The sequence below is a fragment of the Cebus imitator genome, unplaced genomic scaffold (assembly GCF_001604975.1).
Source record: "Cebus imitator isolate Cc_AM_T3 unplaced genomic scaffold, Cebus_imitator-1.0 Scaffold237, whole genome shotgun sequence".
Taxonomy (NCBI): Eukaryota; Metazoa; Chordata; class Mammalia; order Primates; family Cebidae; genus Cebus; species Cebus imitator.
The window spans coordinates 3,677,657-3,703,213 of NW_016107552.1; the positions used below are offsets into that span (position 1 = coordinate 3,677,657).

At 47.9% G+C, this 25,557-nt stretch overlaps 1 protein-coding gene across 6 annotated transcripts in view; it reads left to right on the plus strand.

Moving 5' to 3' along the window:
- The window catches only part of CABIN1 (calcineurin binding protein 1), a 158,821-nt gene that overhangs the window by 58,136 nt on the left and 75,128 nt on the right, over positions 1-25,557 (plus strand). For all 6 annotated transcript variants that reach the window (XM_017498113.1, XM_037727702.1, XM_017498114.2 and 3 more), the window contains 8 exons: positions 58-173; positions 6,601-6,762; positions 7,768-7,974; positions 8,200-8,345; positions 10,625-10,886; positions 14,723-14,983; positions 18,717-18,868; positions 20,699-20,877. In XM_017498113.1, the coding sequence (XP_017353602.1) occupies positions 58-173; positions 6,601-6,762; positions 7,768-7,974; positions 8,200-8,345; positions 10,625-10,886; positions 14,723-14,983; positions 18,717-18,868; positions 20,699-20,877 (1,485 nt within the window). The remainder of the gene's footprint in view (positions 1-57; positions 174-6,600; positions 6,763-7,767; positions 7,975-8,199; positions 8,346-10,624; positions 10,887-14,722; positions 14,984-18,716; positions 18,869-20,698; positions 20,878-25,557) is intronic.

Below are 25,557 nucleotides of genomic sequence, written 5' to 3' on the forward strand. Positions count from 1 at the left end.
CAGGTGTGCAGATTCCCATGCTAACTGTGTCTGTCTGTCGGTCTGGGCTTTTTCTAGGGATGTCGGAGACGCCCATGCTCCCATCCTCCCTCATGCTACTGAACACAGCCCACGAGTATTTGGGCAGGAGGTCCTGGTGCTGCAATTCAGATGGGGCTCTGCTGCGATTCTATGTAAGTGCTTCCCCCGGGCTGCAGAGTGCCAGTGCAGGGCTGGAGCAGGAGGTGGGATGGGAAGAGGACAGATTCATGTTGGCACACTCAGCTTGATTGGCCTCCCCAGAGTGGGCCCACTGTGCATCTTTGACTTAATGCTTACTGTAGTTACCGAAACTTGTCAGAAAGTCTGGTAAGACTTTCTTGCCAGAAAGTTCCCTTGTGCACCTGAGGCTCAGGAGCTCTGGAGCTCTTGAACAGCAGGTGGATTTAGATCCACTTGTCCTTACTGAGTGTCTTTCTAGTCAGAGACAGGGCTAGGCCTTGTAATTATAATTTCAGGAGTAATAACCACATACACCAACACTGCCTTCTGCTGAGTTCTGTTTGCTAAGCATGACTCACAATGCCAAATAGTAGTTGCTCATTCAATAGCTATTATTATATCCATTCAGTCAGTAAATGATTAGTGAGTGCACACACACTTCCTTGCACTTGCCAGTTGTGACTGACTGGAAGTAGCTCCCTGGGTTTATTAGGGATAAGTAGCACTAACCCTTTCTCCAATTTCACTGTTGATTAGGAGGCCAAGCAGCATGCAGACCAGTTACAGAGCACCCGGTGTTCTTGATATACCAAGAGAGGGTGTCAAACCCAGCCTATAATATTTATTCTTGAAATTCTGTTGGAATATAATCATGCCCATTTATTTACATATTAACTGTGGCTGCTTTTGTAATAGAGTGGCAGAGTCCAGTAGCTGTGATGGAGCTATATGGCCAGCAAAGCGTAAAAAATTTAGCATCTGGCCCTTTAAGAAAAAGTTTGCCATCACCTGCTCTACACCTTCTCTTCAGGGAACAATACCTACTCTTTCACAACTGCTGCCTCCCTCCCAGTACTTCCGATCTTCCTGTGCTTTTTCCCCAGCGCTTATCCTCCAGCGTGCTGTATGATACGCTCCTTTATTATGTGTGTTGTCTCTGCTCCACTGAAAGTAACTTCAGAGAGAGTAGGGGTTTTTGCTACTTTTGTTCACTGCTGAATCCAAGTACCTAGTACAGCACCTGGCACATAGTAGGTGCTTAATAAATGTGGATTAAAGGAGGGTATGCACATGCATAGAGCTCATGTATGTATAGAGCTTGATAGTTTGCAAAACACTTAGGCTGAGGATATGATTTGGCCAGGAGACCCATCTGGCCCAGTTCCCTGTTGCTGGTTAGTGTCTGAGGCAAGTTCCAGCCCCAGCTCCAGATGCTTGAATGTCTCCCCTACCCTGCGAGTTCTGAGGGCCTCTGGGATGCTCACCCTGGGTCAGCTCTACCCTCCAAGACTATTTTTGGAAGAGTTTTGCCAGGCTGAGTCTGTAAGTCTGCCCAGGACTGAGCCACTCCCTTCTTCTGCCTTCCCTCTGCCAATCAGGAGTGCAGGGACACTCTGCTTCCGTGAGGTCACCCCCATAAGGCCATACTCCTTATGCTGATTGGGAAGAACGAGTTAATATTTTAGACCAGCTTGGGTGGGAGGGGTGCTAAGAGTGAAGGGGTGAGCTGAGGGTAACAGAATGGTGTGAAGGGGTGAGCTGAGGGTAACAGAATGGTGTGAAGGGGTGAGCTGAGGGGTAACAGAATGGTGTGAAGGGGTGAGCTGAGGGTAACAGAATGGCCCTATTCTGTTTTTCTTAATCTACGTCTTTTCCGGTGGAGCATGAATTCTAGCTGCTGTTATCTGCTAATGAATTTGAGGGAGTAGAAGTGAGTTGAGCACTGTTGTATTTCATTTTATAGTTCCTGATTTTCGTGCCCAAGGCCCAGCCTTTAGATTTCTTCAACCTTTGCAGCAACTCTCCTGACTACCCTGTGCCTTCTGCCTGCCATACTCCTCTTCAGCTTCTGCATGACTGGTTTGTTGTTTCCTTCCTGCATTTTCAAAGTGGCTTTTCTCTTTTGCCACATGCTGTCCTGTCTACTGCCGGGGACCTCCACCATTTGTTTCTGTTATGGGCCCTTCTCCCACCAAGTAGCATCCCTGAGACCAGGGACCTTTTCTGTCTTGCTGTTTGAAGCATCCCTAGGGCCTGGGCAATGCCTGACATAGACTGCTGCCCCCTTTGTATTTCTTGAATGAGTGAATCAACAAACATAAAGATATTCATTCATTTCCAGCTGAGCACTTATGATTCTGGGTGCCGTAAGGGTCATGAAGGTGAATACTTCATTACCACCTCTTCTCTTTTCCCCAGAGTCGTGGTCTGCAGGTAAAAGGATTGCATCTTGAGAGTGATTTGAGGCCAACTCAGGGGGACCTTTTCTGTGGATTGTTTTCTCTTCTTAGAATGGAATGTTCTCTGAGATAAATCCTCTTGGATCTCTTCCTTTCTTGTTTCTTTTCATATGTTCTACTTGGGTTGATGAATTTTTCTCTGTTCATCTCCACATAGCTCAAATGGCTCCTGTACTAAAGAGCCTTTATTAACACCTGGATATTCCCTCTTACATTGTGTGCCTACCGCCCTCTGTGTACCACACCCAGATTGTGTGTGTGTCGACAATCTGCTGTATTTGCCACAAATTTGTCTTCTGATAAAAATAAGAGTTACAAGAAAGCATGCCCTTCATTACCCTACCTCACTCACTGTCTTGAAGCTGGTGTGTATCTTTTTGTCCACGTTTTTTTATACCTAATTATTATGTATCTGTATGTCAGTAAATACAATATAGTTACACGAGTTTTAAAATTTTACGTACAAAATGTCATATAGCGTGTAACCTCTTGCAGCTTGCTTTTATTTATTTTAGTATCCTGAGATATAGTTACATTGATACAAGTACATCTATTTTATTCATTTTAATCGCTTTATAGGGTCTTACTGTGTGAGTATACATGGCCTTCAACTTTTTCGTATGGAAAATTCCCAACATAAGATTAAAATAGAAAGTATAGCGCACTTCCATATACCGAGTACTGGTCAGTCATTATTATTCATAATGCATGGCCTCTCCCACACCTACCTTCCCAATCATCCCATATTATTCTGAAGCAAATCCTAGACATTTATATCGCTTCATCTGTAAGTATTTGTTGTTATGCTTTTTAAAAGTTCATTTTCCTAATGATGGCGTTAAGGTTGTCTATCAATTTGGGAGTTATAAATGATATTATGGTTAACGTCCAGCAAGAGGTTGTTTTATGTGTACATGTGAGTGTTTCTCTCATGTAGATTCCTGTAAAAGGAACTACTGGATCACAGAGTGTGCACATTGTTAACTTTAAAAATTTCATTTTCAGATTATTCTCCAAAATTATTGAACAGTTTTATACTTTTGATAGCAGTATGGGAATTCCTGTACCTCTGTGTCAGCCCTAGGTACATAAATGGGCATAAATGTTGATGCCCATCTGAAAGGCATGAAATGGTATTTCATTGTTCTTTAAATGTTCTTTTTAATAATTTATAATTATTAGTAAGATTGAATATCTTTTTATGCCTATTGACCCCTTGGGTTCCCTCTTACATAAATTCCTGTTCACATGATTTGCCCATTTTTCTAGTGGTTTTTCTTTTTCCTATTCATTTGTAGTTTTTTCTTAACGAACTCTGAATTCCAGTCTTTTATCTGATATGTAAGTGTCACCAGTTTTACATGTGTGTGTGCTTAGTTGTATTTCTATTTCTATGTACCTTTATGCAGGGTATCTTTTAACTATGTGTATGGTATTTGTTTTACAGAATTTTAAAATTTGAATGTCAAATTTATCAGTCTTCTCCTTTGAGGTTTGTGGTTTTCTGAGGGGTGGGGGTTCTTTTACTTCCCTTTCACAAAATTATGAAGATCTCCTCTACATTAATCTACTAGTTTGCTTTTGTTTTTCATCTGTCTTTATTCCATCTAAATTTTATTTTTGTTAAAAGATAGGTAGGAATCCAATTTTGCATTCCCCATGCGTAGCCATTTGGTTTGTACCATTTTTTGAAGAGTCTGTTCTCTGTGCTGATTTGTAAGTCACCTTCATACATGTTGGGTCTGTTCTTTTTATTGGCCTAGGAGTCTTGCGTGTTCCTGTACCAATACTGAATTGCGTTTGAGAGATTTTGATACCTGGCAGGGTTATCCTACTCATGTACCTCTTAGTCTTTTGACGATTCTTGGTCTTTTTCTCTTCTGTAACATTATAAGATCAGTCTATGTTTTATGATATCCAACCCTTCAGTCCAAATGTGCTATTGGAATTTTGATTGGAGTGACATTGATCTTACAGATTAATTTGCGAAAGAATTGTCATTTTTGTATCATTGAGTCTCTCCAGTCACAATGTGGTATATCTCACTGTTTATTTAGGTCTTATGCTTTCATGTCCCTTAATTCAGCTTAATAATTTTCTCCATAATACTCCTTATTGTTTCCTTTCATGTTGTTTTTTTCAAAGTATGTCTGTAAAATTGTGTGTGTTTTGTTAGATTGTTGCCTAGGTTTCAATTGTTTTTATTACTGTTGTAAATAGATATTTAAACGTCAGTTTTTCTATATTGTTTTTGTCGGCATGCAGGAACACTATTTTTTAAATAATAAATTTCTCTTCTGCACAGCTCCTTTGCTTATTGCTTCTATTAATTTTAGTGGGTGGTAGACTTGAATTTTCTATGTAGACAGTCATACCATCCATGAATAACTATTTTTTCCTTCCTTTTCAATCCTTATAGTTTTTTTTTCTTTTTTTCCCCTTATACTCTTTGCCAGGAGTCACCAAAGCTTTTTCTGTGAAGGGACAAATAGTAAATCTTTTAAGCTTTGTAGGTTCTAGGGTCTCTCTTGCAACTATTCAGGGTTCCCATTGCCTCAGAAAAGCGGTCATAGATATTATGTAAATCAGTGGGTACAGCTTTGTTCCAACAAAACTCGTAGACACTAAAATTTGAATTTCATATAATCTTCATGTGTTAAAAGAATGAATCATTTAAAAGTGCAAACATCGTTCTTAACTCCCAGGCCTACAAAACAGAGAAGGGCATGATTTGGCCCATGGGCTTGTTTGCCACCTATGATATAGAGCTCTCTCTCTCCTTTTGGGGAGTGTTATAATAAATTCTAAACTACTGTTTCTTTAGTGATTATAGTTCCATTTAGATTTTCTCTTCTCAAGATGAAAGGTAACAGTTTCCACTTAGAGCATAAAGCTGTTCATAGTTTTTGCTTATGCTTTAGTAAGTTCTGTGGTACCTCTAGTTATGCCCCTTTTCCATTGCTGAAACTGTTTGTACTTTCTCCCCACCTTTATTTTTATTTATTTATTATTTGTTTATTTATTTTTTGAGAGGGAGTCTCGCTTTGTTGCCAGGCTGGAGTGCAGTGGTGCCATCTTGGCTCACTGCAACCGCCGCCTCCCGGGTTCAAGCGATTCTCCTGTCTCAGGCTCCCCAGTAGCTGGGGCTACCAGCATGCGCCACCATGCCCAGCTAATTTTTTTGTATTTTTAGTAGATACTGGGTTTCACCATGTTGGCCAGGATGGTCTCATTCTCCTGGCCTCGGCCTCCCAAAGTGATGGAATTACAGGCATGAGCCACTACCCCCAGCCAGTATTCATTCTTCTAATACACGTATTGAAGACCATATGTTTTCCCCAAATACATCTTTATCAGCATCCTATATGTTCTGGTATTTGGTGTTTGCTATTTTTGTGTAACTGATTTCTAATTTTACTGTGTTCAGCTGAGGATGTGGTATGTATTATATCTAGTCTTTGGTCTTTGTTTAGACTTGCTTTTCATCCAGTTTTGGCAAAAATCTCATGGATGCTTGAAAATAACGTATATTTGCTAATAGTTGGGCATAACAGTAGCCCAGCTATTAGTAAATACACATTTCATTCATAGATATAACTTGTTTACTATGTTCATATCCTCTCTGATCCTCATTTATATTTTGTTTGAGGGAGATTATTTTAGCCCTAATGGGAGTTATCATCTCACATTATAATTCTTTGTTTATAAATATTTGTTTAACTTTATTCTCTCCATTGGAATCTGAGCTTCTAAAAAGCAAGGACTATGTCACACTATGCCTATTATAAGAGAAGTATTCAGTAAATATTTATTGCGGAAATTATTGACTAAATAAATGAATGAAGTTCCCAGGAGGCAAATAGCATCTTATTCTGGTAGCTGGTAGAAACTGGCTAGGTGTGCTGGAAGAAAGGCAGCTTGGTGAACCCATCAGGAGGTTACTCCTGGGCTGAGAGTGGGACCAGAATAGCTCCTATTAGGATAACAAGACTTTTCCAGGAAACAGATCTTTTTGGAATCAAGTCATGCAGGAGCCCAACAGACATAGCCACCTCAGGTTAAAAGAGCTGATAGAGTGGTGGTCCCTCTGGGGCCCTGCTGTGTCAGGGAGGCAGTGGCTACAGGCCCTCACCTCAGGCATCTCTTCTGCCCACCACAGGTTCGAGTGCTCCAGAAGGAACTGACTGCATCCACCTCTGAAGACACGCACCCTTACAAGGAGGAGCTGGAGACAGCATTGGAGCAGTGTTTCTATTGCCTGTACAGCTTCCCCAGCAAGAAGAGTAAGGCCAGGTACTTGGAGGAACACTCGGTCCAGCAGGTGAGGATGCTGCAATAGGCCCAAGGAAGAGGGAAGCAGGAGTTGTGAGCTTTCTTGAAGGATGTCGTATTTGTCATCAGTCATCTCGGCAGTCCTGCTTAGAGTTGCATCAGAAGGAGGAGAGAAGATGGTCCGACGTAGTCTATCAAAGGACAAGGGTTTTTCTTGCAAAACTTATTTTCATAAATGTTGACTAGCATTCAACTAATGTTGGCTAATGTAGAGCCAAGTATGGTAGTGTATACCTTTAGTCCCAGCTGCCTTGGAGGCTGAGGTAGGAGGATTGCTTGAGGCCAGAATTTCAAGACTGGAGGTGCACTGTGATTGCACCTGCGAATAGCCCTGGGTGGCCGAGCAAGATCCCATCTCTAAAAACAAATAACAAACAAAACTACCCTAAAACCAAAAACTGTAGCATGGCAATTGTTGATAGTTTATTTCCATTTTGGATATGAATAATTCCCTAGAGGTTTTCCATTTTTGTATTGTTTTGGTTTTTAGAGTGCTGTTTGGTTTTAGAGTGCCATTATCTAATGGCTGCTCAATACTGTCAGTTATTCTCTGATCTTAGGGATTCCATCCCCTAAAATGTAAGCTCCTTAAGACAGAGCCTCTGCTGTGGACCCCAAACCTAGCACCACCCTCCCTGGTGTCAGCCTTCCTTCAGTAATTTGTCTACCAAGTGAAGAGGGTCAATGGCTGGCCCAAGGTCCCCACCCATGATGGAACCCCCCCTTTGGCTGAGCCAAATGGGCTTATAGAGCACAGTCCTTAGTTTCTAGCGCCTTTCTACAGACCAAGCTTAAGCTTTTCAGACACTTGGATTTGAGGACTATAGTGGGCATGCAGATTATTTTTTAAGTATAATGGGGATTTGTTTTAGGCTCTCCAATACGTCATAGCCTCATTTACATTAGACAAAGTGCGTTTCTATGGTGGAATACTTTTTTCCTTTTTCATTTACTCTGAATGTATTATGAATCCGCCTTCTGTCTTTTTTTCAAGGTGGATCTTATATGGGAGGATGCCCTGTTTATGTTTGAGTATTTTAAGCCCAAGACCCTTCCTGAATTTGACAGCTACAAGACTAGCACTGTGTCTGCTGACTTGGCCAACCTGCTGAAGAGAATTGCCACTATTGTGCCTCGCACAGAGAGGCCAGCACTTAGCCTGGACAAAGTCTCTGCCTACATTGAGGGAACTTCAACTGAGGTGGGCCCACAGCCTCGAGGAGGTGTGGGACGGGACGGGACTGGGTCACATTCTTCCCCTCTGCCACTGCCGTATATGCTCCTTTGCTTCTTTTTCTGCTCTGTACCAGACTGAGGGGCAGGAGAAGCTGGAGAGTCTGTCCTGTGACTACATAGTTCTGGATTTACTGGTCACATCTGAGTCCTTGACTCCACCTCCCCTCATACTTTTCCTTTCACCTGCCAGGTACCTTGCCTCCCAGAGGGGGCTGACCCCTCCCCTCCGGTGGTGAACGAGCTCTACTACCTCCTGGCCGATTATCATTTCAAAAACAAGGAGCAGTCCAAGGCCATCAAGTTCTACATGCATGACATCTGCATCTGCCCCAATAGGTCAGTGACCAGAGTATGCAGCTAGGCTGGCTGCAGGGATGACTGCGGTGACTCCAGGTCAGCAAGCTCTTCAGTGGGCCACTTTGGGGTTTCCCTGCCCCTTGCAAAGAGACCGGGAAAAGGAAATAAGAAGATGGTTTAGCACTTTGCTCTTGTTAGGAAAGGCAGATTTTCCATAAAAAGCAGAGGAGAAGGCCTCTTTCCCAAAGTCCTCTGGGAGGGTTATTGGTATAGGGTTATCGGAGAAGGTACAAGGTGTCCATCTGGGCCCTGGTGTGTAGGGCAAGGAGGCACAGCCTTGCTCCATCCTGTTGGTTTTATGCTGCTTTCACAGCCCAGGATGTATACCCTTGCTGCTTCCACTGCGGGCTTCTTAATTATGGTTGCCTTCTTGGGGAGAGTGATAGAAAAACTCAAGCCAGAGTTCTCTTTCTTTGCTCTGGTGCAGTGCACTGTTGGCATTAGCGATTGTCGCGATGGTACAGGTAGGAGAGCTCATTGCATATGAAACTCATGCTCTCTTCCTGTGGAGCCCTGTTTGGCTTTCTCTTAAAATGTAGTCATTAGCTGGAGCCTCCCAGGGGCCTTTTGTACTCGTGAAATCTGATGCACTTGATTAAGGGAATATTTTCTTATGGCTGCCACACCTAGGAGGTAAGCCTTGGGTGAAGGTCAAAACGAGGTTACCCTCTGCAACTGACCTGCATCTAAAGGTCCAGAGTAGCATCTGTAGGCACACTTTTTGGAAGGACTCAGGGGCCAGACTATGGTAGCTGCCCTTGAGCCACAGCTGAGCACAAAGCCACCCTCACTCAGGGAAAACCAGAGAATTCTACCTTGTCAGGATCCATCTGGCCAAGGAGAGAACGGTCTGGGTCTAAGGGGAAAAGCCATTTGCAAGACTTGTGTAGCCTGTGAGAAAGGTTCTCACAAACCCTCTTTTGCTTAGCCTATGGTTTCCTCCAAGTAGGGAGCCATGTGGCAGAGCCCTGGCTATCCTCTCTGGGGTGGCTGGGGACCCATGTGTTGGAGCAGTCCTATCTATGCTCAGGCTGGCTGAGTGCTTACTGTGACACAGTTCGAGTTTCCTCCTCTGTTTCCCTACTTCCACATCTGAAAAGTGAGGGTGATAAAACCCACCTGTCTTTGCATGGCACCTCTCACCTGACACCCCCTTATTCAGCAGAATTATGGCTCATGGCAGCTTAGCTAGGCCTCCCTCCAACCTGCATACCTGCCTGTTTAGAGGGTATCAACCCATTAGCCTGGCCCACTAGGCCACCCTGCCACAGAGGCGAGGTCTCATGTGGGATTGGCCCCAGTGCCAGGAAAGCACTTGATGGCTTGATCCTGGGCTCCAGGACTTGGCCTTCTTCATTCTGGCCTTAACAGGCAGGTGCCAGGTGAGACTTGGGTCTTAGTCTGGCCTTCCATGCTAGCAGTGCATTAAGGATGGTTGGCATGTGGGAGGGTGGCATCTGTCCTTTTGATTGCCGCCTTTTCTGTTCTCTGTACTAGGATTTAGCAAATGCCCAGAGATCATCTTAGTCTTGGTGTCTCTGTGGCCATTCCCCCTCTCAGACAGGTTTCTGTGTTCTCACTATCAGTTTCTTTCAGGTGGTCTCAGAATGGTAGGGTCTCAGCAATCCTGTGGTCCCCTATTCTTCATTTTACTTCTGCGAACTGGGCTGGAAAGAGCAGGGTCTGCTCAGGGTCCTAAAGAGAGAATGGGATAGAAGCTGGGTTGCTGGAGTCCTGGGATCTCAGCTGTCCATGCTTTTGGTTGGCAGATGTGCTGATGGCAGGCTCTGCCAGCATAGGAGTACGTAAGGTCACACCTGGCTGAGGATCTTCCTGATGCTTCAGCTGGACTGCTGCGGCCTTGCCTTGTAAAGCACTCCTTTTCCTCTCCACCAGAGCTGTTCTGTGGGAAACCCCCCAAAGCAGGGGAGCAGAGTTCAAGAGCTCATCCATTAGAGCAGTTACTGCATGGCTATGAGGTACTAGGTGATTGAAATACATTTTGTCTCATAATGCCCACAGCTCTTCTCTTGAAGTAGGTCTTCTAAGCCCTATGTCACAGGTTAGGAATGAGGGTTCAGAGACATGGCAGGTCTAGGTCACGGTCATGGCATTAGTGAGTGGCAGAGCGGGGCTCTGGGCCCTGGTGTGGGAAGAGAGCTTCCATGGTGTCCATCTGCCTGTCTCCCAGGCTATCATTACCTTCCATGCTGTCCATGCAGTGTTGTTTTTAGCTAGTGCTTTTGTTACCACCACAGGTTTGATTCCTGGGCAGGCATGGCTCTGGCCCGGGCCAGCCGCATTCAGGACAAGCTGAACTCCAATGAGCTGAAGAGTGATGGGCCCATTTGGAAGCATGCCACACCTGTCTTGAACTGCTTCCGTCGGGCCCTGGAGATTGACAGCTCCAACTTGTCCCTGTGGATTGAGTATGGCACCATGTCCTACGCCTTGCACTCATTTGCCTCACGCCAGCTGAAGCAGTGGAAAGGCGAGCTGCCCCCTGAGCTCGTGCAGCAGGTGAGGAGGGGTTGCGGCAGATGGGCCTGCCCTCCTGCTGTCCAGACATAGTGCCCTCAGGTAAACAAAACTCTGTCTCATTCGTACTTTATTCTTGTCCACACATCCATGCTGGGAGTTCACTGATGACTCTCCCCTTGAAGCTCAAGCTATACCATGGTCAGTGACAACTTGGTCCCTGGTCTTTGGACATCTAGTCTAGTGTAGACAGATTTAGGGACAGGCTTTTAGACCCTACTGGTCAGCCATTAGTTATAGTGTAGTTGAAAGATAGGGAGGGGAGAAGTGATGGCCACCAGAAGTAGCTATTTCTTCCCTTTTCCCTCAAAGAAGCTTGTTGGATCCTTGTAAAATTTTTGAGCTTAGGTTGGGATTTTTGAAGTCTCTCTTGGTAGGGGATTACTCTAGTGCAGGATGCTGAGTCTGGCCCTTAGGTCTCTGTTCAGTAGGGTACCCTTGGTTCCTTGAGATGGAAGTGAAGGAGCCATACTGACATGTTTAGGCTAGTGCAGCAATAGCAGTAGTACAGTAGCATCGCACCCTGGAAGAGGAGAGGGGAAAGAAGTGTCACCACAGCCTTGTCTTCAGCATTGCTTCCTTTAAAAAATTACTCTTGGCCAGCCGTGGTGGCTCACACTTGTAATCCCAGCACTTTGGGAGACCGAGGCGGGCAGATCATGAAGTCAGGAGTTCAAGACCAGCCTGACCAACATGATGAAACCCTGTCTCTACTAAAAATACAAAAATTAGCAGAGCGTCATGATGCATGCCTGTAATCCCAGCTACTCAGGAGGCTGAGGCAGGAGAATTGCTTAAACCTGGGAGGTGGGGGTTGCAGTGAGCCGAGATCACGCCACTTGCACTCCAGCCTGGGAGACAGAGTGAGACTCCATCTCAAAAAAAAAAACAAAAACAAAAACAAAAACTCTTAAATCTTACAAGGGACACAGGCTTCTTTAAATCAATATTAAGGGCAAAGCTCAGATCCCTCTGGCTACCCCTACCACCTCAGAAATAGTTAGGCTTGTTTCTTTCTAGACTTAAAAAAAAAAACAAAACTTTTTATACATAAATACGTAGTCCTAGAAAAAAACACCAATTTAAATGCTGTCATACTGTATATAGTACTCAGCTGCCTTTTTCACTCAGCACCACGCTATTGAGTTCTATCCATGATAATTCCTATGGATCTAGTACATTCTTTTAACTGCTGTAACCCTATTTTATTGTAACTATTCTGCACAAAAGTCCCTTGCAGGATTCTATTTGTGTTGCAGTGGCCCCAGAGTCGTGCAGTCTGGGGACTGAAGCTGCTGCCCTGGGATGCAAAGCCTCACTCCCCAAGAGGCCTTCCCTGTAACAGCAGGAGCTCCATTATCCTCTGCTGGGGCACAGTGGGCTGAGCTGATCATGGTCCTTGGCATTTTCTCCCTAATCTTCCACCAATGATGTCAAATGGGATTTGGCAGAGTGGGAATTTTCCAGGAAACAAATGGGATGAGAAGTCAGAGTGCCCTTTCTGCCATTGGCACTGGTTTGTAGAGCTTTGTTTGTAGAGGTCTCCCCTGGAAGGGAACAGGGAAGTTAGGGAGTGGGTAAGGAGACTGAACTCAACTTTCTACACACCTTTTCCCCTTGCCTTGTTCTTTCCTCTACTTAGGCGTATAGCCTTTGGGACTGAACTTGGTGTGATCTGTTGGAAGCAATTGGCGCAGGAAGCTTAGGTCCTGAAACTGGGTTCCCAAGCCATCTTGCAGGAGTGTTAGGGTGGTAGGAGGGAGATGGAAATCCACCAGGAATGCAGATGTCCCAACAGGGAGGGAGGGAAGTTGGAGGGAGGTTTTCCATAGTTGTCCGTGGTAAAAACTGCCTCGCAGGGCTGCCTTGTGCGTCCTGGGTTCTTTCCACCTCTGGAGAGTCAGCTTCCAACCCTGAAATGTGTCATGGGGACACAGTCCCCTGATTGCTATTTTTCTCTCTGGATTTATTACGTCTTAAGGATGGGCTGCAGGACACATGTTGACAGCTGTTCAAGCTTCTGTGTGCTTCAGCTTCTGCCTACAAACTCCTCAGAGTTGGTGATATAGGAGAACAAATGCTTTCCCCATGATGTTAATTCTCAGGCAAGAGGAAAGGCCTTGGAGCTAGGACTTTCTAGCTGTGGGACCTGGAAGCAGCAACCTGGCATTTCTGTTGTTCCTTCTTCAAGGCAGTATTGTGAGAGTTCATTGGGAACACCTGTCTTCAGCCATCTCCTGAGCCCCTCTTATGGGCACCCCGTACGCAAGGTGAATAAGGTGCCTGTTCTGTTCTGAGGATGGCAAGGTAGTCAGAGGGTGTCTATCAGAGCTTCTGAAACACAGCAGGCGCTAGATGACTGCCCCTTCTGTTCCTGTCTGAGGTTTTGTGACTGCCACACCATAAGGACAGGGACATTGGCAGTGTGCCCTGTATGGGGAAGGGGTGGGGGCCCAGCCTCTTGCCAAGGGCCTGCATGGTACTAGATGCCAGCCCAGACAGGGCTTTTCACAGCTACCCTCTTTCTTGCCAGGTGGCTGTTATAGGTGCCAGTGGCAGAACAGGGTGGGCAGTGGGGCTAGTGACTTGGTCAAGGTCACACAGCTACAAAGTAGCTCATGTAGAAGGACTTCATTTCAGCCATTGCCTTTTACTTCAGCACATTTGCTACACAGTCCCATCTTGGAGGGGGTGTGGTGGAGTCACCTGGTTGGTCCCATGTTTGGCCCTGCACTGTGATTCCACTGTGTTTCACCCAGTGGTGATCTCTCAATTCCTATGTGGTCATTTTTTTTTTTTTTTCCTGAGAAGTGTCTAACAGAACACTGGGTAGCAGATTGCTCCCTTATGTCAGTCCTGGGGCCATTGCTATAGGGTTTTCACATAAACAAGCACCCACTGGACAGACATCCAAGGGTAGGCTCAACTTGGCTGGATGAGAACATGAGGCACCTCCTGCAGGCTGCAGTGGCTGCCCTTGCCAGAAACCTGCCTGCAGCCTCTTTCCCTCTCACTGGCCCCTGAGGTCAGGCAGGAGGAGGCTTTGGCTTCCCTGCCATTGATCCAGGACCACAGAGAGGAGGGATCAGAAACCTGGGCTTCTCAGAGCAGCGCTGTGAGCCCACATAGCCAGGCTTTTCTCTAGCTTCCAGCCCAGAGTTCTGGAATGAGGGGGCATGAGTTTGCCTGGCAGTTGACTAGGGTTGGGACGCCTCTTAAAAGGTGACCCTCTGTGCTAGCTATTTCCTTCCTTCAGGCTGTGAGAGGGTGGCTGCAGGTGCTTGCTGCAAATGCAGACTCCTGGTCAGTGAGTCTTGAGTGGGGCTCAGGAATTTGCCCTTCTACAAGTACTCCACATCTCTCTTAAAGAGCACAAAGGAGATAGTGGGAAGTCCTGTTGTACCCCAGGGGTACACACCTTCTCCTGTGCAGTGGAGCTGGGTGCTGGATGCATGTCCTTTTCAGTGCTGTAGGGCTGGGTGCTATTAGTAAATGACCTCTCCAGTGCTGTGGAGCAGGGTGCTAGGTGAGTCTGTGTTAGATGCTATAGGGGGAAAATAGAAAAAAGCACCCTGTTTGACATGAGGTAACCTGAATTTAAGTCCTCTGTGCCTTGCTTGGTATGTGCTTTTGAGGGACCCCTAGGCCTTTCCACACTTCAGTGTCACCAGCTGTGAAATGGTGAGAGCATTTCTGTGTCTGTTGTTGAGAGGAGTATAAATTTGCAAATAGGTCAGCAGAGCTTTGTACAGGAAAAAAGTCTGATCCCTGGACAGGTTCAGGCCTATGACTAGCCCAGTCTCATGGTCTTCTTACAGATGGAGGGCCGGCGTGACAGCATGCTAGAGACAGCCAGGCACTGTTTCACATCAGCAGCCCGCTGTGAGGGTGATGGTGACGAAGAGGAGTGGCTCATCCACTACATGCTGGGCAAGGTGGCTGAGAAGCAGCAGCAGCCACCCACCGTTTACCTGCTGCACTACAGGCAGGCTGGCCATTACCTACACGAGGAGGCTGCCCGCTACCCCAAGAAGATCCATTACCACAACCCACCCGAGCTGGCCATGGAGGCCCTGGAGGTGACACCATGCTGGCCGTGGGTGGGGAAGCAGGGCAGGGGCAGGCGGGTTTATCTGTCTCCCTGGGGATGGGGCTCAAGGTTCCAGTGACCCCCACCTTCAACCTGCCGGAAACTTATCTGTGTTGAGCAGCTTCATGTGCAGTTGAATTAAAACAGCATTCCCTCTCTTTTCCCAAGAGGTATTTATCATCCTTTCTGGGAGGGTGACCATTTTGTTCTTATCTCTCAGAAGAAAATCATCTTTCTGTATTAATACACACAGGTTCTCTAAGAACCTGACCTTGGTGATGATAGTCAGTGCCACGTAGCATCTCCCGGGCCCGGGACATTCACACTCTGTAGCCTGGCAGGAGGGCAGGCACCCTTGCCTCCAGGGTACAAGTGAGACATCCAAGGCCCAACCTATGCCCAGGCTACCCCAGGTTGGCAGGGGCTGAGCTAGGATGAGCAGCCTGCTCTCTTGACCCCCAGTTTGGGGTCTTCTGATTGTTCAAGAAAAGAGCAGTTTTTTACTGCCTGGATTTTCTCTCATGATTTCCAGAGTGTTTCTGATGAATGCTTTCACTGTTGCTCACAGCAGTCTTGTGAGGCAGGCTGGGCAGCCACGATTGTCGATTTTGTAGGCAGGAAAACCAAGGACGTTGGTGGAGATCCAGATTGCTTGGTTCAGCCCAGGACTTGAGGCTTCCGGAGGCCCTGTGTATGCTGGCTTTGCCCTTTCGGAGGCTGGTAGACAGTCTCTACCAGTCCCACAAGCCTCAGCAAGCCTCTTGGAGTATGGACAGAATCTGCTGTTTACTTTTTTCTGCCTTTGTGATTTTTTTCCTGATTATAAAATTAACGTGTGTGTGTGTGTGTGTGTGTGTGTGTGTGTGTGTGTGTATTTAAAGAGATTCAGACAACTCAGAAGAATATGCAGTGTAAATGTGAAGGCCCCTAATGATTCCAGTATGCCCTTCCATAATCCCTAACAGTTTGCTATGTCCCTGTATGTCCAGATTTTTTCCTATTAACATAAATATATAGTAACATTTTCTTACGATTTTGCAACTTGCCTTTTTGCTGGACAAAATGTAATGGAAGGTGTGGTGAGCTTCCCTGCCTGCCCTAGTGCCCTGTAGTTTAGCAGGGCATTTGTTTGTCTGCACAACCCCTTAATAGGTTTGGTTTTGTCTCTACTTCTTGCCATGACAAGGCACAAGCAGTGCATTTCCTTATACTTGTAGCAGGGAGCAAGCACATCATGAGTATTTCCAAGGGCTAAAGTCCGAACAGCCTGGCAAGTGGAATTGCCAGGTTATTTAACATTTTGGTCAACAGTGCTACTTAATCCAGTGGTTGTACTGACTGATGAGAATGTCTGCTTTCCCTCAGCCATCTTGATGAGCTCCTCTTTTTAATATTTGCTAATTTTGTGAACAAACAAAAATGTTTCATTTTGGCCAGGCATGGTGGCTCACACCTGTAATCCCAACACTTTGGGAGTCCGAGGAGGGTGGGTCACCTGAGGTCAGGAGTTCAAGACCAGCGTGATCAATATGGTGAAACCTCATCTCTACTAAAAATTAGCCAGACATGGTGGTACAGGCCTGTAGTCCCAGCTACTTGGGAGGCTGAGATGGGAGATCACTTGAGCCTGGGAGGTGGAGGTTGCGGTGGCAAACCAAGATTGTGCCACTGCACTCCAGCTTGGGTGACAGAGTGAGACCCTGTCTCAAAAAAATAAAGTCTCATTTTAAAAAACTTCTTTGGGTTAGTCATGACAGTTCACGCCTGTAATCCCAGCACTTTGGGAGGATTGCTTGAGTCTAGGAGTTGCAGATGTAGAGCTGGGGATCTCAGAAGCTTGTGGGCAGCATGATGAGACCCCCATCTCTACAAAAAAATGAAAGATTAACCAGGCCTGCTGGATGCACCTGTAGTCTCAGAAACTTGGGAGGCTGAGGTGGAAGGATCGCTTGAGCCCAGGAGGTCGGGGCTGTCAGCCTGGGTGACAGAGAGACCTTGTCTGAAAAAAAAAACTTTTGCCTGTTTTGGGGCCATAGTCACTGGGCTCATGGAGAAGTGTGGAAGCACAGCTTCCTGTTGAATGTATCTCAGCAACAGTAGCCTACCTGCTCCCATTCACAGCCCTGGGTCTCATGTCCTTCCCTGTCACAGTGCTTATGCTGTCGACCTGGGGGCATGTGCCTTGAAAGAACTCCACTTTTGGGGTAAGAAGACTAAGGCCCGGAAGAATGATGTGACTTGCTTTAAGTCACTTGCAGGAAAAGAGAGGAGTTGGGCCAGATGCCCATCGAGCCCATCGTTCTCACATGGCACCTCTGGGAAGCCACTGAACCTGCATGTGACCCTCAGGAAGATGATGTCAACTCTGTTTTTCTCCATGTTTTTGTCTTCAAGGTTTAGCCTCTGTTACCACCTGATAGAGCAGATGAGCAGGCAGGGTGATAGCCCCGGGGGTCCCATCCTGCGATGTCCAGATGAGGAACAAAGGCCTCAGATGTGTGGCCCACCATCCCCCAGCACAATATGCTGGCTCCAAGGAGAGCAAGCACACATAGTTAATTTGGGAAGCATCCCATTTCACACAACCAATGTAGCCATGTAACTTTGAGTCAGCTGGTACATGTGTATATCTTGTGTTAAAAATGACATTTCTCTGAACATTTTAACCATCTCCTGATGAAAATTCTCCTCTGCTACTTTGCCTTCATTCAAGATACTTTAACCACTACTTGGATGAACTTTACCACTTGAAGGCTTTGCCCTCCCCCAGGTCTGGCCACCTGAGTGTGCATGGGTGCTTTGGGTGGTTTCCTTCATCTAAAAATGGAGTTGCTGGGCCAATTTCTCTGTGCTCTATAGGTGGGCTAGAGGTGGAGGGGTGGTGGATGTGAGCCCCCCTCTGTCTAGGATGCCCCCTTGAGAATGTTGCCATCAGGTGTCTCTCCTGGGTGAGGGAGGTTGCTTAGCCAGGACCTACAATGTCAGCAGTTCTGAGCCCTCATGCCCCCAACTGTGCCTGACAGGTGGAAGCCTGCATCATACCCACACCTGTGTGAGAAGGTCAGGTCAGACCTGGATTTAACCTGGCCCTGGGCATTCCTGGCTATGAGGCTTTGGACAATTCTTCACCCATTGTAAATTGAGGAATGTGGTAAGGACTTGAGGAAATGGAGGAAAACACAGGACCCAGTGGATGCAATGAGCTGCCTGCCCACCCATCCCCCTGCCACACCCACTGGGAAGAGGTTCTCAAGGCCTGTGGGTACCTGGCTCTGCCCAAGGGCTGGGCTATAGACAGAAATCCAACCTAGTCCTTGTTTCAGGGAGTCCAGAGTTCAATGGGGAGACAGATGTAGAGGCTCACTTTCTATGGGTGCCCACAGAAGGGCACAAAGAGAACAGTGGCACTGTGGCGGGAGGCAGTGCCCAGTGAACGGAGCTGAAGGGTTATCACAATGAGTGGTTGTTACTCTCATCTCACTACCATGTGCCTGAGTTACTGGGTGAACATTTCAGCTGGAATGCTGACAGTATACATTTTAATTTTCACAGCTTGTTTTAAATTACTTGTAGGATGGCTGATTCAAAAGCTAACAAAAACAGGCAATGTGGGGCAGCCTGTTGCCCTGGTCATGGGCCTATTTCCAGTGTGGCTGACTGGCTTGTGGAACAAACCTTAGCAACTGGGAAGGCCGCTCACACCAGAGATGTCGTTCTCCTAGGTGTACTTCCGGCTGCATGCTTCCATCCTGAAGCTCCTGGGGAAGCCCGATTCTGGGGTTGGTGCAGAGGTCCTGGTCAACTTTATGAAGGAAGCTGCAGAAGGACCCTTCGCCAGGGGTGAGGAGAAGAACACACCCAAAGCTTCAGAAAAGTGAGTAGCACCCTTTAGGTGACCCCTAGCAGCTTACCCCATCTGCGTCCCAGATGGCTTGTTTACTGTAATGTGGTGTTCAGAGGGTTGCTACACAGTAAACTAAAACTCTTGAAGTCCCTAGGACCCATCTGAACACTCCCATTTGCTGGGCCAAGGTATTTATGTTGAATCTGAGAAGAGGGTGAGTGTGAGTCCTTTTACCCTGTGGTCGTATGTAGTGCTACTCTATTCTCAGGGGCAAGTCCTGGGGAGAAGCTGATGCCCTCCTGCCCTCTCCACTGGGGCACAGCCATGTTCTGTGCATAACACTGTTAGAAGTCAGTTTTTGCTTTGCAGATTCTTGCCCCTGGGTCTTTGCCAAGGCCTCATCTGCTGCTGGTTCTCTTGAGAAACAGTGAGAGGTGTAGGAAGTGTGGGCTTTTCTTGTAGTGGCAGAGAGCTCAGAGAAACTGGGGCTCAGGTATGGTCCCCTCAGTGGGCCTGGATTGACCCCAGTCTCCCTGGGGTTATAAGTCATCTCTGCAGCCCAGACTTCTTTCACTCCAGGCCCAGGTCCTGGTGCTGCTCTACTCTCAGGGGCAAGTCTTAGGGAGAAAGATTGGTTTGGGGTGACAAGGGGAATGCTGCAACTGCTCATTAACCTCATTAACTGATTCTTGTGCTTCCAAGACATGCTTAGGGTTGCCACCTGCCAGCTTGCTCACCTGGGAGCCAGGGGAGGGCTCAGCTCACCCCATCTCTGGGACCGATGCTGGCTGGGCACTGTGTGGAGTCCATTTTAGTGCCAGAGAGGCCTGCACTCAGGCTCTGTGCATGAGAGCTATCTGCTTCTGGCCATAGATAGCCTGTGTGATGTGTGTCACAGGTGAGCCAGCTCCACAGAGCGGGTGCCCCTCAGCTTATAGCAGGCCTGTGCATGGCAGGTCACTCAGGTGGGCAGCCAGTGTGCTCAGAAGTTAGAGATACCCATTTGATAGTCACAAAGGGCCCCCAGCATACAATGATACTTACTTTCATTGGTCATAATTCTGTTAACATTTTTTAAATTGTACAAATAATACATGAATGCATTCTAGTTACAGAACATTCAGGTAGTATATGTAGACTAAAATGTGACAGATCTCTTCTCCTTCCAAGAGCCAGCCACTATTCACAGTTTAATTTCCTAAATCATTTTCTGTATTTATAACACTTACACACACACCTACTATTGTGGGATTTCTTTTGTTTTATAAAAATGAACTACAGAAGGTATTGTTCTAGAGTTTGCTTTTTCCCCTGACAGTGGGTCTGGGCACGGTCCATAGAGATGGTACCCCATTCACCTCATTCTTTCTAGTGGCTACTTACTATATCATAGTACGGATGTAGAGTGTTTCTGATGTTTCTGCTCAACTATGTTGCAGCACATATCCTTGTACATGTGTGAGCATGCAGTAAATGCAGCTGTGTTTCTGCCCACCATTTGTCAGGGGTTAAATTTGTCAGGCTGTCACACAGAAGGCATTGACATAGCACGGAGAGATGCAAGGGAGCTTCTGAGGAAAGACTTGTTGGCTCCCCTGTAGAGCCTCCTGGGGCCTGAGATGCAGAAATGCGGGTTGCACCCTGCAAGAAATATTAGGCAACGTCCAGTTAGGAGACAGAGCCTGTGTGGTTGCTGTGAGGGCAACTCTGGGCTTTGTGACACCAGGCAGTTGGGGCGGGGGCCACCAGAGGTGCATGGGAGCAGCGGGCCCTGGCAAGGGCACTTACCCACACCAGCACACATCTGTTTCAATGTGAGGTGGAGACTCTGACCTATGCCCCAAACCTCTGATCCCACAGGGAGAAGGCCTGCCTGGTGGACGAGGACTCCCACTCTTCAGCTGGGACACTGCCGGGCCCCGGAGCCTCCCTCCCCTCCTCCTCTGGCCCAGGTCTGACATCCCCACCTTACACAGCCACTCCGATTGACCACGATTACGTCAAATGTAAAAAACCCCACCAGCAGGCAACGCCGGACGGTACAGTCCCTGTTCTCCCTACTGCCAGCCCAGTGCGGCACATCAATCACGGGGAGGGTGCTTGGGCGACTCATTTTGTCGCTTTGTTTTGGTGAGGGGGGGTGCTGGGTCTGGGGTGACACGGGCAATGTTGCGGCTGCTCATTAACCTCATGGATTCACGGTGATTCTTGTGCTTCTGAGACATGCCCAGGGTCGCCACCTGTCAGCTTGCCCACCTGGGAGCCAGGGGAGGGGCAGGCCAGGCTATGGCATCTCACCCCTTTGAGCCTTCTTTTTCCCACCTGCAAAATGGGGACATGACAGCTACTTTGGAAGGCAGTTAGAAGATTGTGACCTCCTGGAATAGCTCCTGGTGCAGTCAGCTTAGTGACACCTGCGTTGTTCAGCAGCGCATTGTTACTGCTCTGTCCTTCTGACGGCCGAGGGAAGGCCGTGACTAGTGCTAAGTCTGTCACATCTGAGAATCCAGATAGGTTGTTAATGGGGGTCACCTGGGACCATATGTGTGGCCGTCCCATGTGGGATGGGGCAGGTGGCGACCATTCAACCACATTCCTTACTAACATTAGGAGGCTTGCATGCTGGCCTGTAGCTCTATTTCTTCATGTTCTCTCATTTTTATAGTGATAAGCTAGTGACAAGTACTTGCTGGGATAAGCCAAATTGATGACTTAAGAGGGCCACTAAAAGTGGAGTCCTGGGAGGTAGTGACAATGCTGAAAGACACCTGGCCCCTCACTCCCATATCACTCATCTCATCTGGGTTTGGGGAAACAGGCCTTCCTCTGCATTCCCCAAGGCATGGGGATGCTAGTAGGTGGGTAGAATTGGTCCCAGGGCTGTGCTTCCTGCAAGGTGGTTTTTATAAAAGTGGCTCGTTGGAGTAAGAATGGGCCCACTAGGGTGCCGTGGTAGCCTTGAAGTTCAGTTCCAGTGCAGGTCTGGAGTAGGGGTGGGAGGTCACCATCTTCACTCTAGTGCCCTCCTGAGGCCCCTGCCCAGTGCTCAGGTTCCTGGATATAGCATGGGCATCTGCCCACAACTTTCTGAACCGAGTGGGTAGGGCTTGAGAACAGGTTTAAAGAAGTGCTGGAGAAGGATGACAAGGGGGCCAGTGTTCCATTTCTCTGGGGCCAGGATTTGCTATTCTCAAGAAAGGAAAGGAGAACTGCAGTGTCCCCTCCTGGGTTTGGTTTGGATGTGCAGCATGCGTGTTGAGAGAGGCTGAGGATCTGAGTGTGTGCTGTGTCTCTTACCTTTCAGAAGGTTTGTGTCATTATTCCCAGTCTCAGCGTTGGCACCTCCCTGCCTATCCCAGAGTGTTGAGCAGAGGTAGGAGGAGCTGACCCACCTGCCCCTCCAGTCTTCAATTCTGCAGACATTCCCCGTTAAGATCCTTTCTCCCTTTCTTAGTTAAGTTAATCACCCTGTTCCCAACCTTTTACTCTTGAGAATATTGAGAAAACATACTAGCAGCAAACTCCTGCTCGGGGAGTTAGTTTTTGCCAGCTGCTTCCTGGGGGGAAGTATTATGCCAAAGTTTTCAGGAGAGGAATGCCCTTCCTGGTTGTCTACTTGCCATGTGGCCCAGCTCAAATGCACCTGGGCTGGGGAACTCAAGCACTGTCCTCTGCAGCTCTGTAGTCTCCCGCTGAGTTCACACCACAGGCGCTACTGTGCTGGGCTGTTAGCCCATTAGGGTTAAGTATGCCTCTAGAAGCAGGGAAGGAGGGAGGTAGGAGCACCTCAGAAAGGGGGCCATGTTGCCAGCTGTCCCATGTTGGCACATGTGTGTGCATGAAGCTGTAGGTGAGCCACTGTAGATCACTCAGGCATGACAACCAGGCATGACGGGTCCTGGGTACCAGCATGCTAATTATTTGTTCTGGAAGTTTGCAGAGCGAGCCATACAAATAAATTCAAATATGGTTTCAGCAGTTGCACAGTTTTGAATATTTGTATAGAAACATGTTTTCAAAGTGATTCCTGTCAATGATACAAAGCCATCAGGATCTCATGGCCCACCTTTGCCCACTCACAGCCCCGCACTGACCACCTGTGTGCTCTGCCCAGGCCTGGCTGCATAGTGCTTTCAGAACTCAGCTGCCTCACCTCTGAGAGAAAGCAGTGTCTGCAACATGAAAATGTTTGGGGTCCTGAAATAGCTTTGATCTTAGAAAGTGGCCCTTTCAGCAGCTATGCTAGTCCTAGGGGAAGACCCAGGCTCCAGGGAGAAGTAGAAGATTGCTGGTGTCAGGGGATGTGGCGGTGGCCTCAGGGGACCACACTGCCCACCTCTGTTCTTACTTCTCCTTCCTAAGAGAAGAACATATAGCTCCTGCTTTCCACTTAGCTTCTTGGCCTGAGACCAGCCTTGGGTCTACTGTGGGAGGACAGGGGCGTTAGCACTCATTACAGGCCACTGCTGAGTCCTCGTACTGCCAGGAGGGTGCTGGGCACTTCGAGCTGAGGAGAAGCAGTCATGGGGAGGTCAGACAGGGAGGCAAGTACACAGCAGGCCCTGATCAAAGGATCTGATTTCCAGTCCCAGCCCCATTGCATTGTGCTCTGCAACATTGGACAAAAGACCTCACTTCTCAGTTTCCTCACCTGTTGAGTGGGGGTAATGTCTTCCTCATGGGTATTAAACCAAAGTGCTAGCACATTGTAGCCACCCCCTATATGAAGTTATCCAGGTCATTGGTGGAGTGAGCACAAGACTTTGGTAGCACTGCATAGAGGGAAGAGCCTGAGCTCTGGGGCCAGTACCCCTCAGTCGGCACCTCAACTCTCTCCAGCCAGTGGCATGGCCTTACAAGAGGTGCAGGTAGTGTCCTCTGAAGCAGCCAGCAGCTTCTCAGTGGGCTTGGGCATGGGGCTTTCTGGATCCCAGCTTCCCACCCCCACAGAATATTTGCCAGTAGTGGGCGAGCGAGTCAGGCATCAGGACTTTCCTTGGGCATGGTTAGGAGACCTTGCATTAGAGCTCCCTTTCCACATTAGTATGCCTTTGCTTCAAAACCAGAAATCAGCTAGGGTCAATTCTGATTTGGTTTAAGATTTAGAAAAGATTTAGAAAAATAGCTCCAGGTATATGTAGGTTCCCTAACATTTGATAATAGCTGCTTCATAGGACCCAAATTTGTTCTCTGAACTACCCTTACCTGCAACCTTATGTCACCTGCACTAGGATGGGAAGCATCCTGCAGCCTGTGCATAACTCTAGTGAAACGCCTTTGGAATCGGCCCCTCAGGTCACTCTGACTGTACCACAGCCTGGTGTCAAAGCCAGCCCTTCTCAGAACAGCCAGGAGGGCACTCACAGCTGACCTGAGGAGGGGCCCTCTGGCCAAGCTGCGAAAGAGAGCAAGAGAGATAACAGAGAGAGAAGCTTCGTCCCAGGCTGTGCTGCTGGCAGCTCTGGCTGGTTGTGCTTCCCACCTGCCTAACGTCTCTCTTCCATCAGTCTCTTAGAATTTGCCCACAGGGCTGAAACCCTTAGTGTTGAAGCTTCCTGACTAGGAAAACAAAGTGACCGGAGGAGTACGTTGTGACCTTCAAGGGCCTCCCAGTGATTGCTCTTTACACATGTTCAAACAACATAAGGAGATATTTGAACAAAACCTCTACCCCTACCCTGTGTATAGTGTGTGTGTGTGTGTGTGTGTGTGTGTGTGTGCACGCACGCGCGTGTGTGTGTGTGTTCGTTCCCGTGTGTAATTATGCCCTACCACTCAGTACTGTGTGCTTGCTGTGTGCTGGGCTCTGGGCAGGTGCCTGCAGGGTAGTAGCATGTCTCTATCTTCACAGCTGCCCTGCAGGCTTGGCCATGCCTTTGTTTCCCCAAGAGGAACTGGAGCTGAGGGCAGGTAGGCACTCATCCAAAACTGCCTACTATAGTCAGGGTGGAGCCAAGAGAGAGTGGGTCTGAATCTCCCTCCACCCCTGGCCAGAGGTGAGGCTGTTACTAGGAAGGCCTGTGCTTAGCCAGCCTGCCAGAGACTGAATCTGTGTGTTTCCCTTGCCCTTCAGCAGAGGGCCCAGGGAACTTGGCCATTACAGAATGGGTTGATTTGTCACTTGGCCTGGCTCAGTCCCCCTTTGGCCTGTGTCTGTAGTGGCTCTCTTGGACTAAAATCCTTGCTCTCTGCCTGTCGTGCTCCATGTCACCTCAGAACGCCAAAGCCAGAAAAGGCCTCAAGTCAAAAGCCTTGTGCTGTGGTAAGTCTGGGGCTGAGCCTCCTCTAGGGTCTTTGGCCAACCTGTGGCCATGCCTATCCAGATGGTTCCATCAGTGCTGTGTGAGGTTCATAGAAAAGCACTGGTCCCTGCTGTAGAGGAGATTGGTGCAAATCACTTTGGTTATATAGCTGAGGTTTTGGGGCCAACTGATGCCAGCACCAGAGAGGTGGGGTTTGCTCATCGCAGAGAAACGTGTGCCCTCTTCGTGGGGTTAGAGGTCTTCCTGAGGAGGCAAAGCTTAGCCAAGACCCGAGGGGTATGTTGGTGTTTCCCTTGAGGGGTTGGAAAGAGGGAGCAGCCAGGGTCAGAAGAGTGGGAGCCTTTGGAGGCTGGTATCCACCAAGGGTGGTGGTGCCTACATAGTCCCATTGACAGCATGGACAGAGCCACTGAGGAGCCTCAGGCTGCCCTGAGCCCCAGGTTGTAGGGTGTGGGC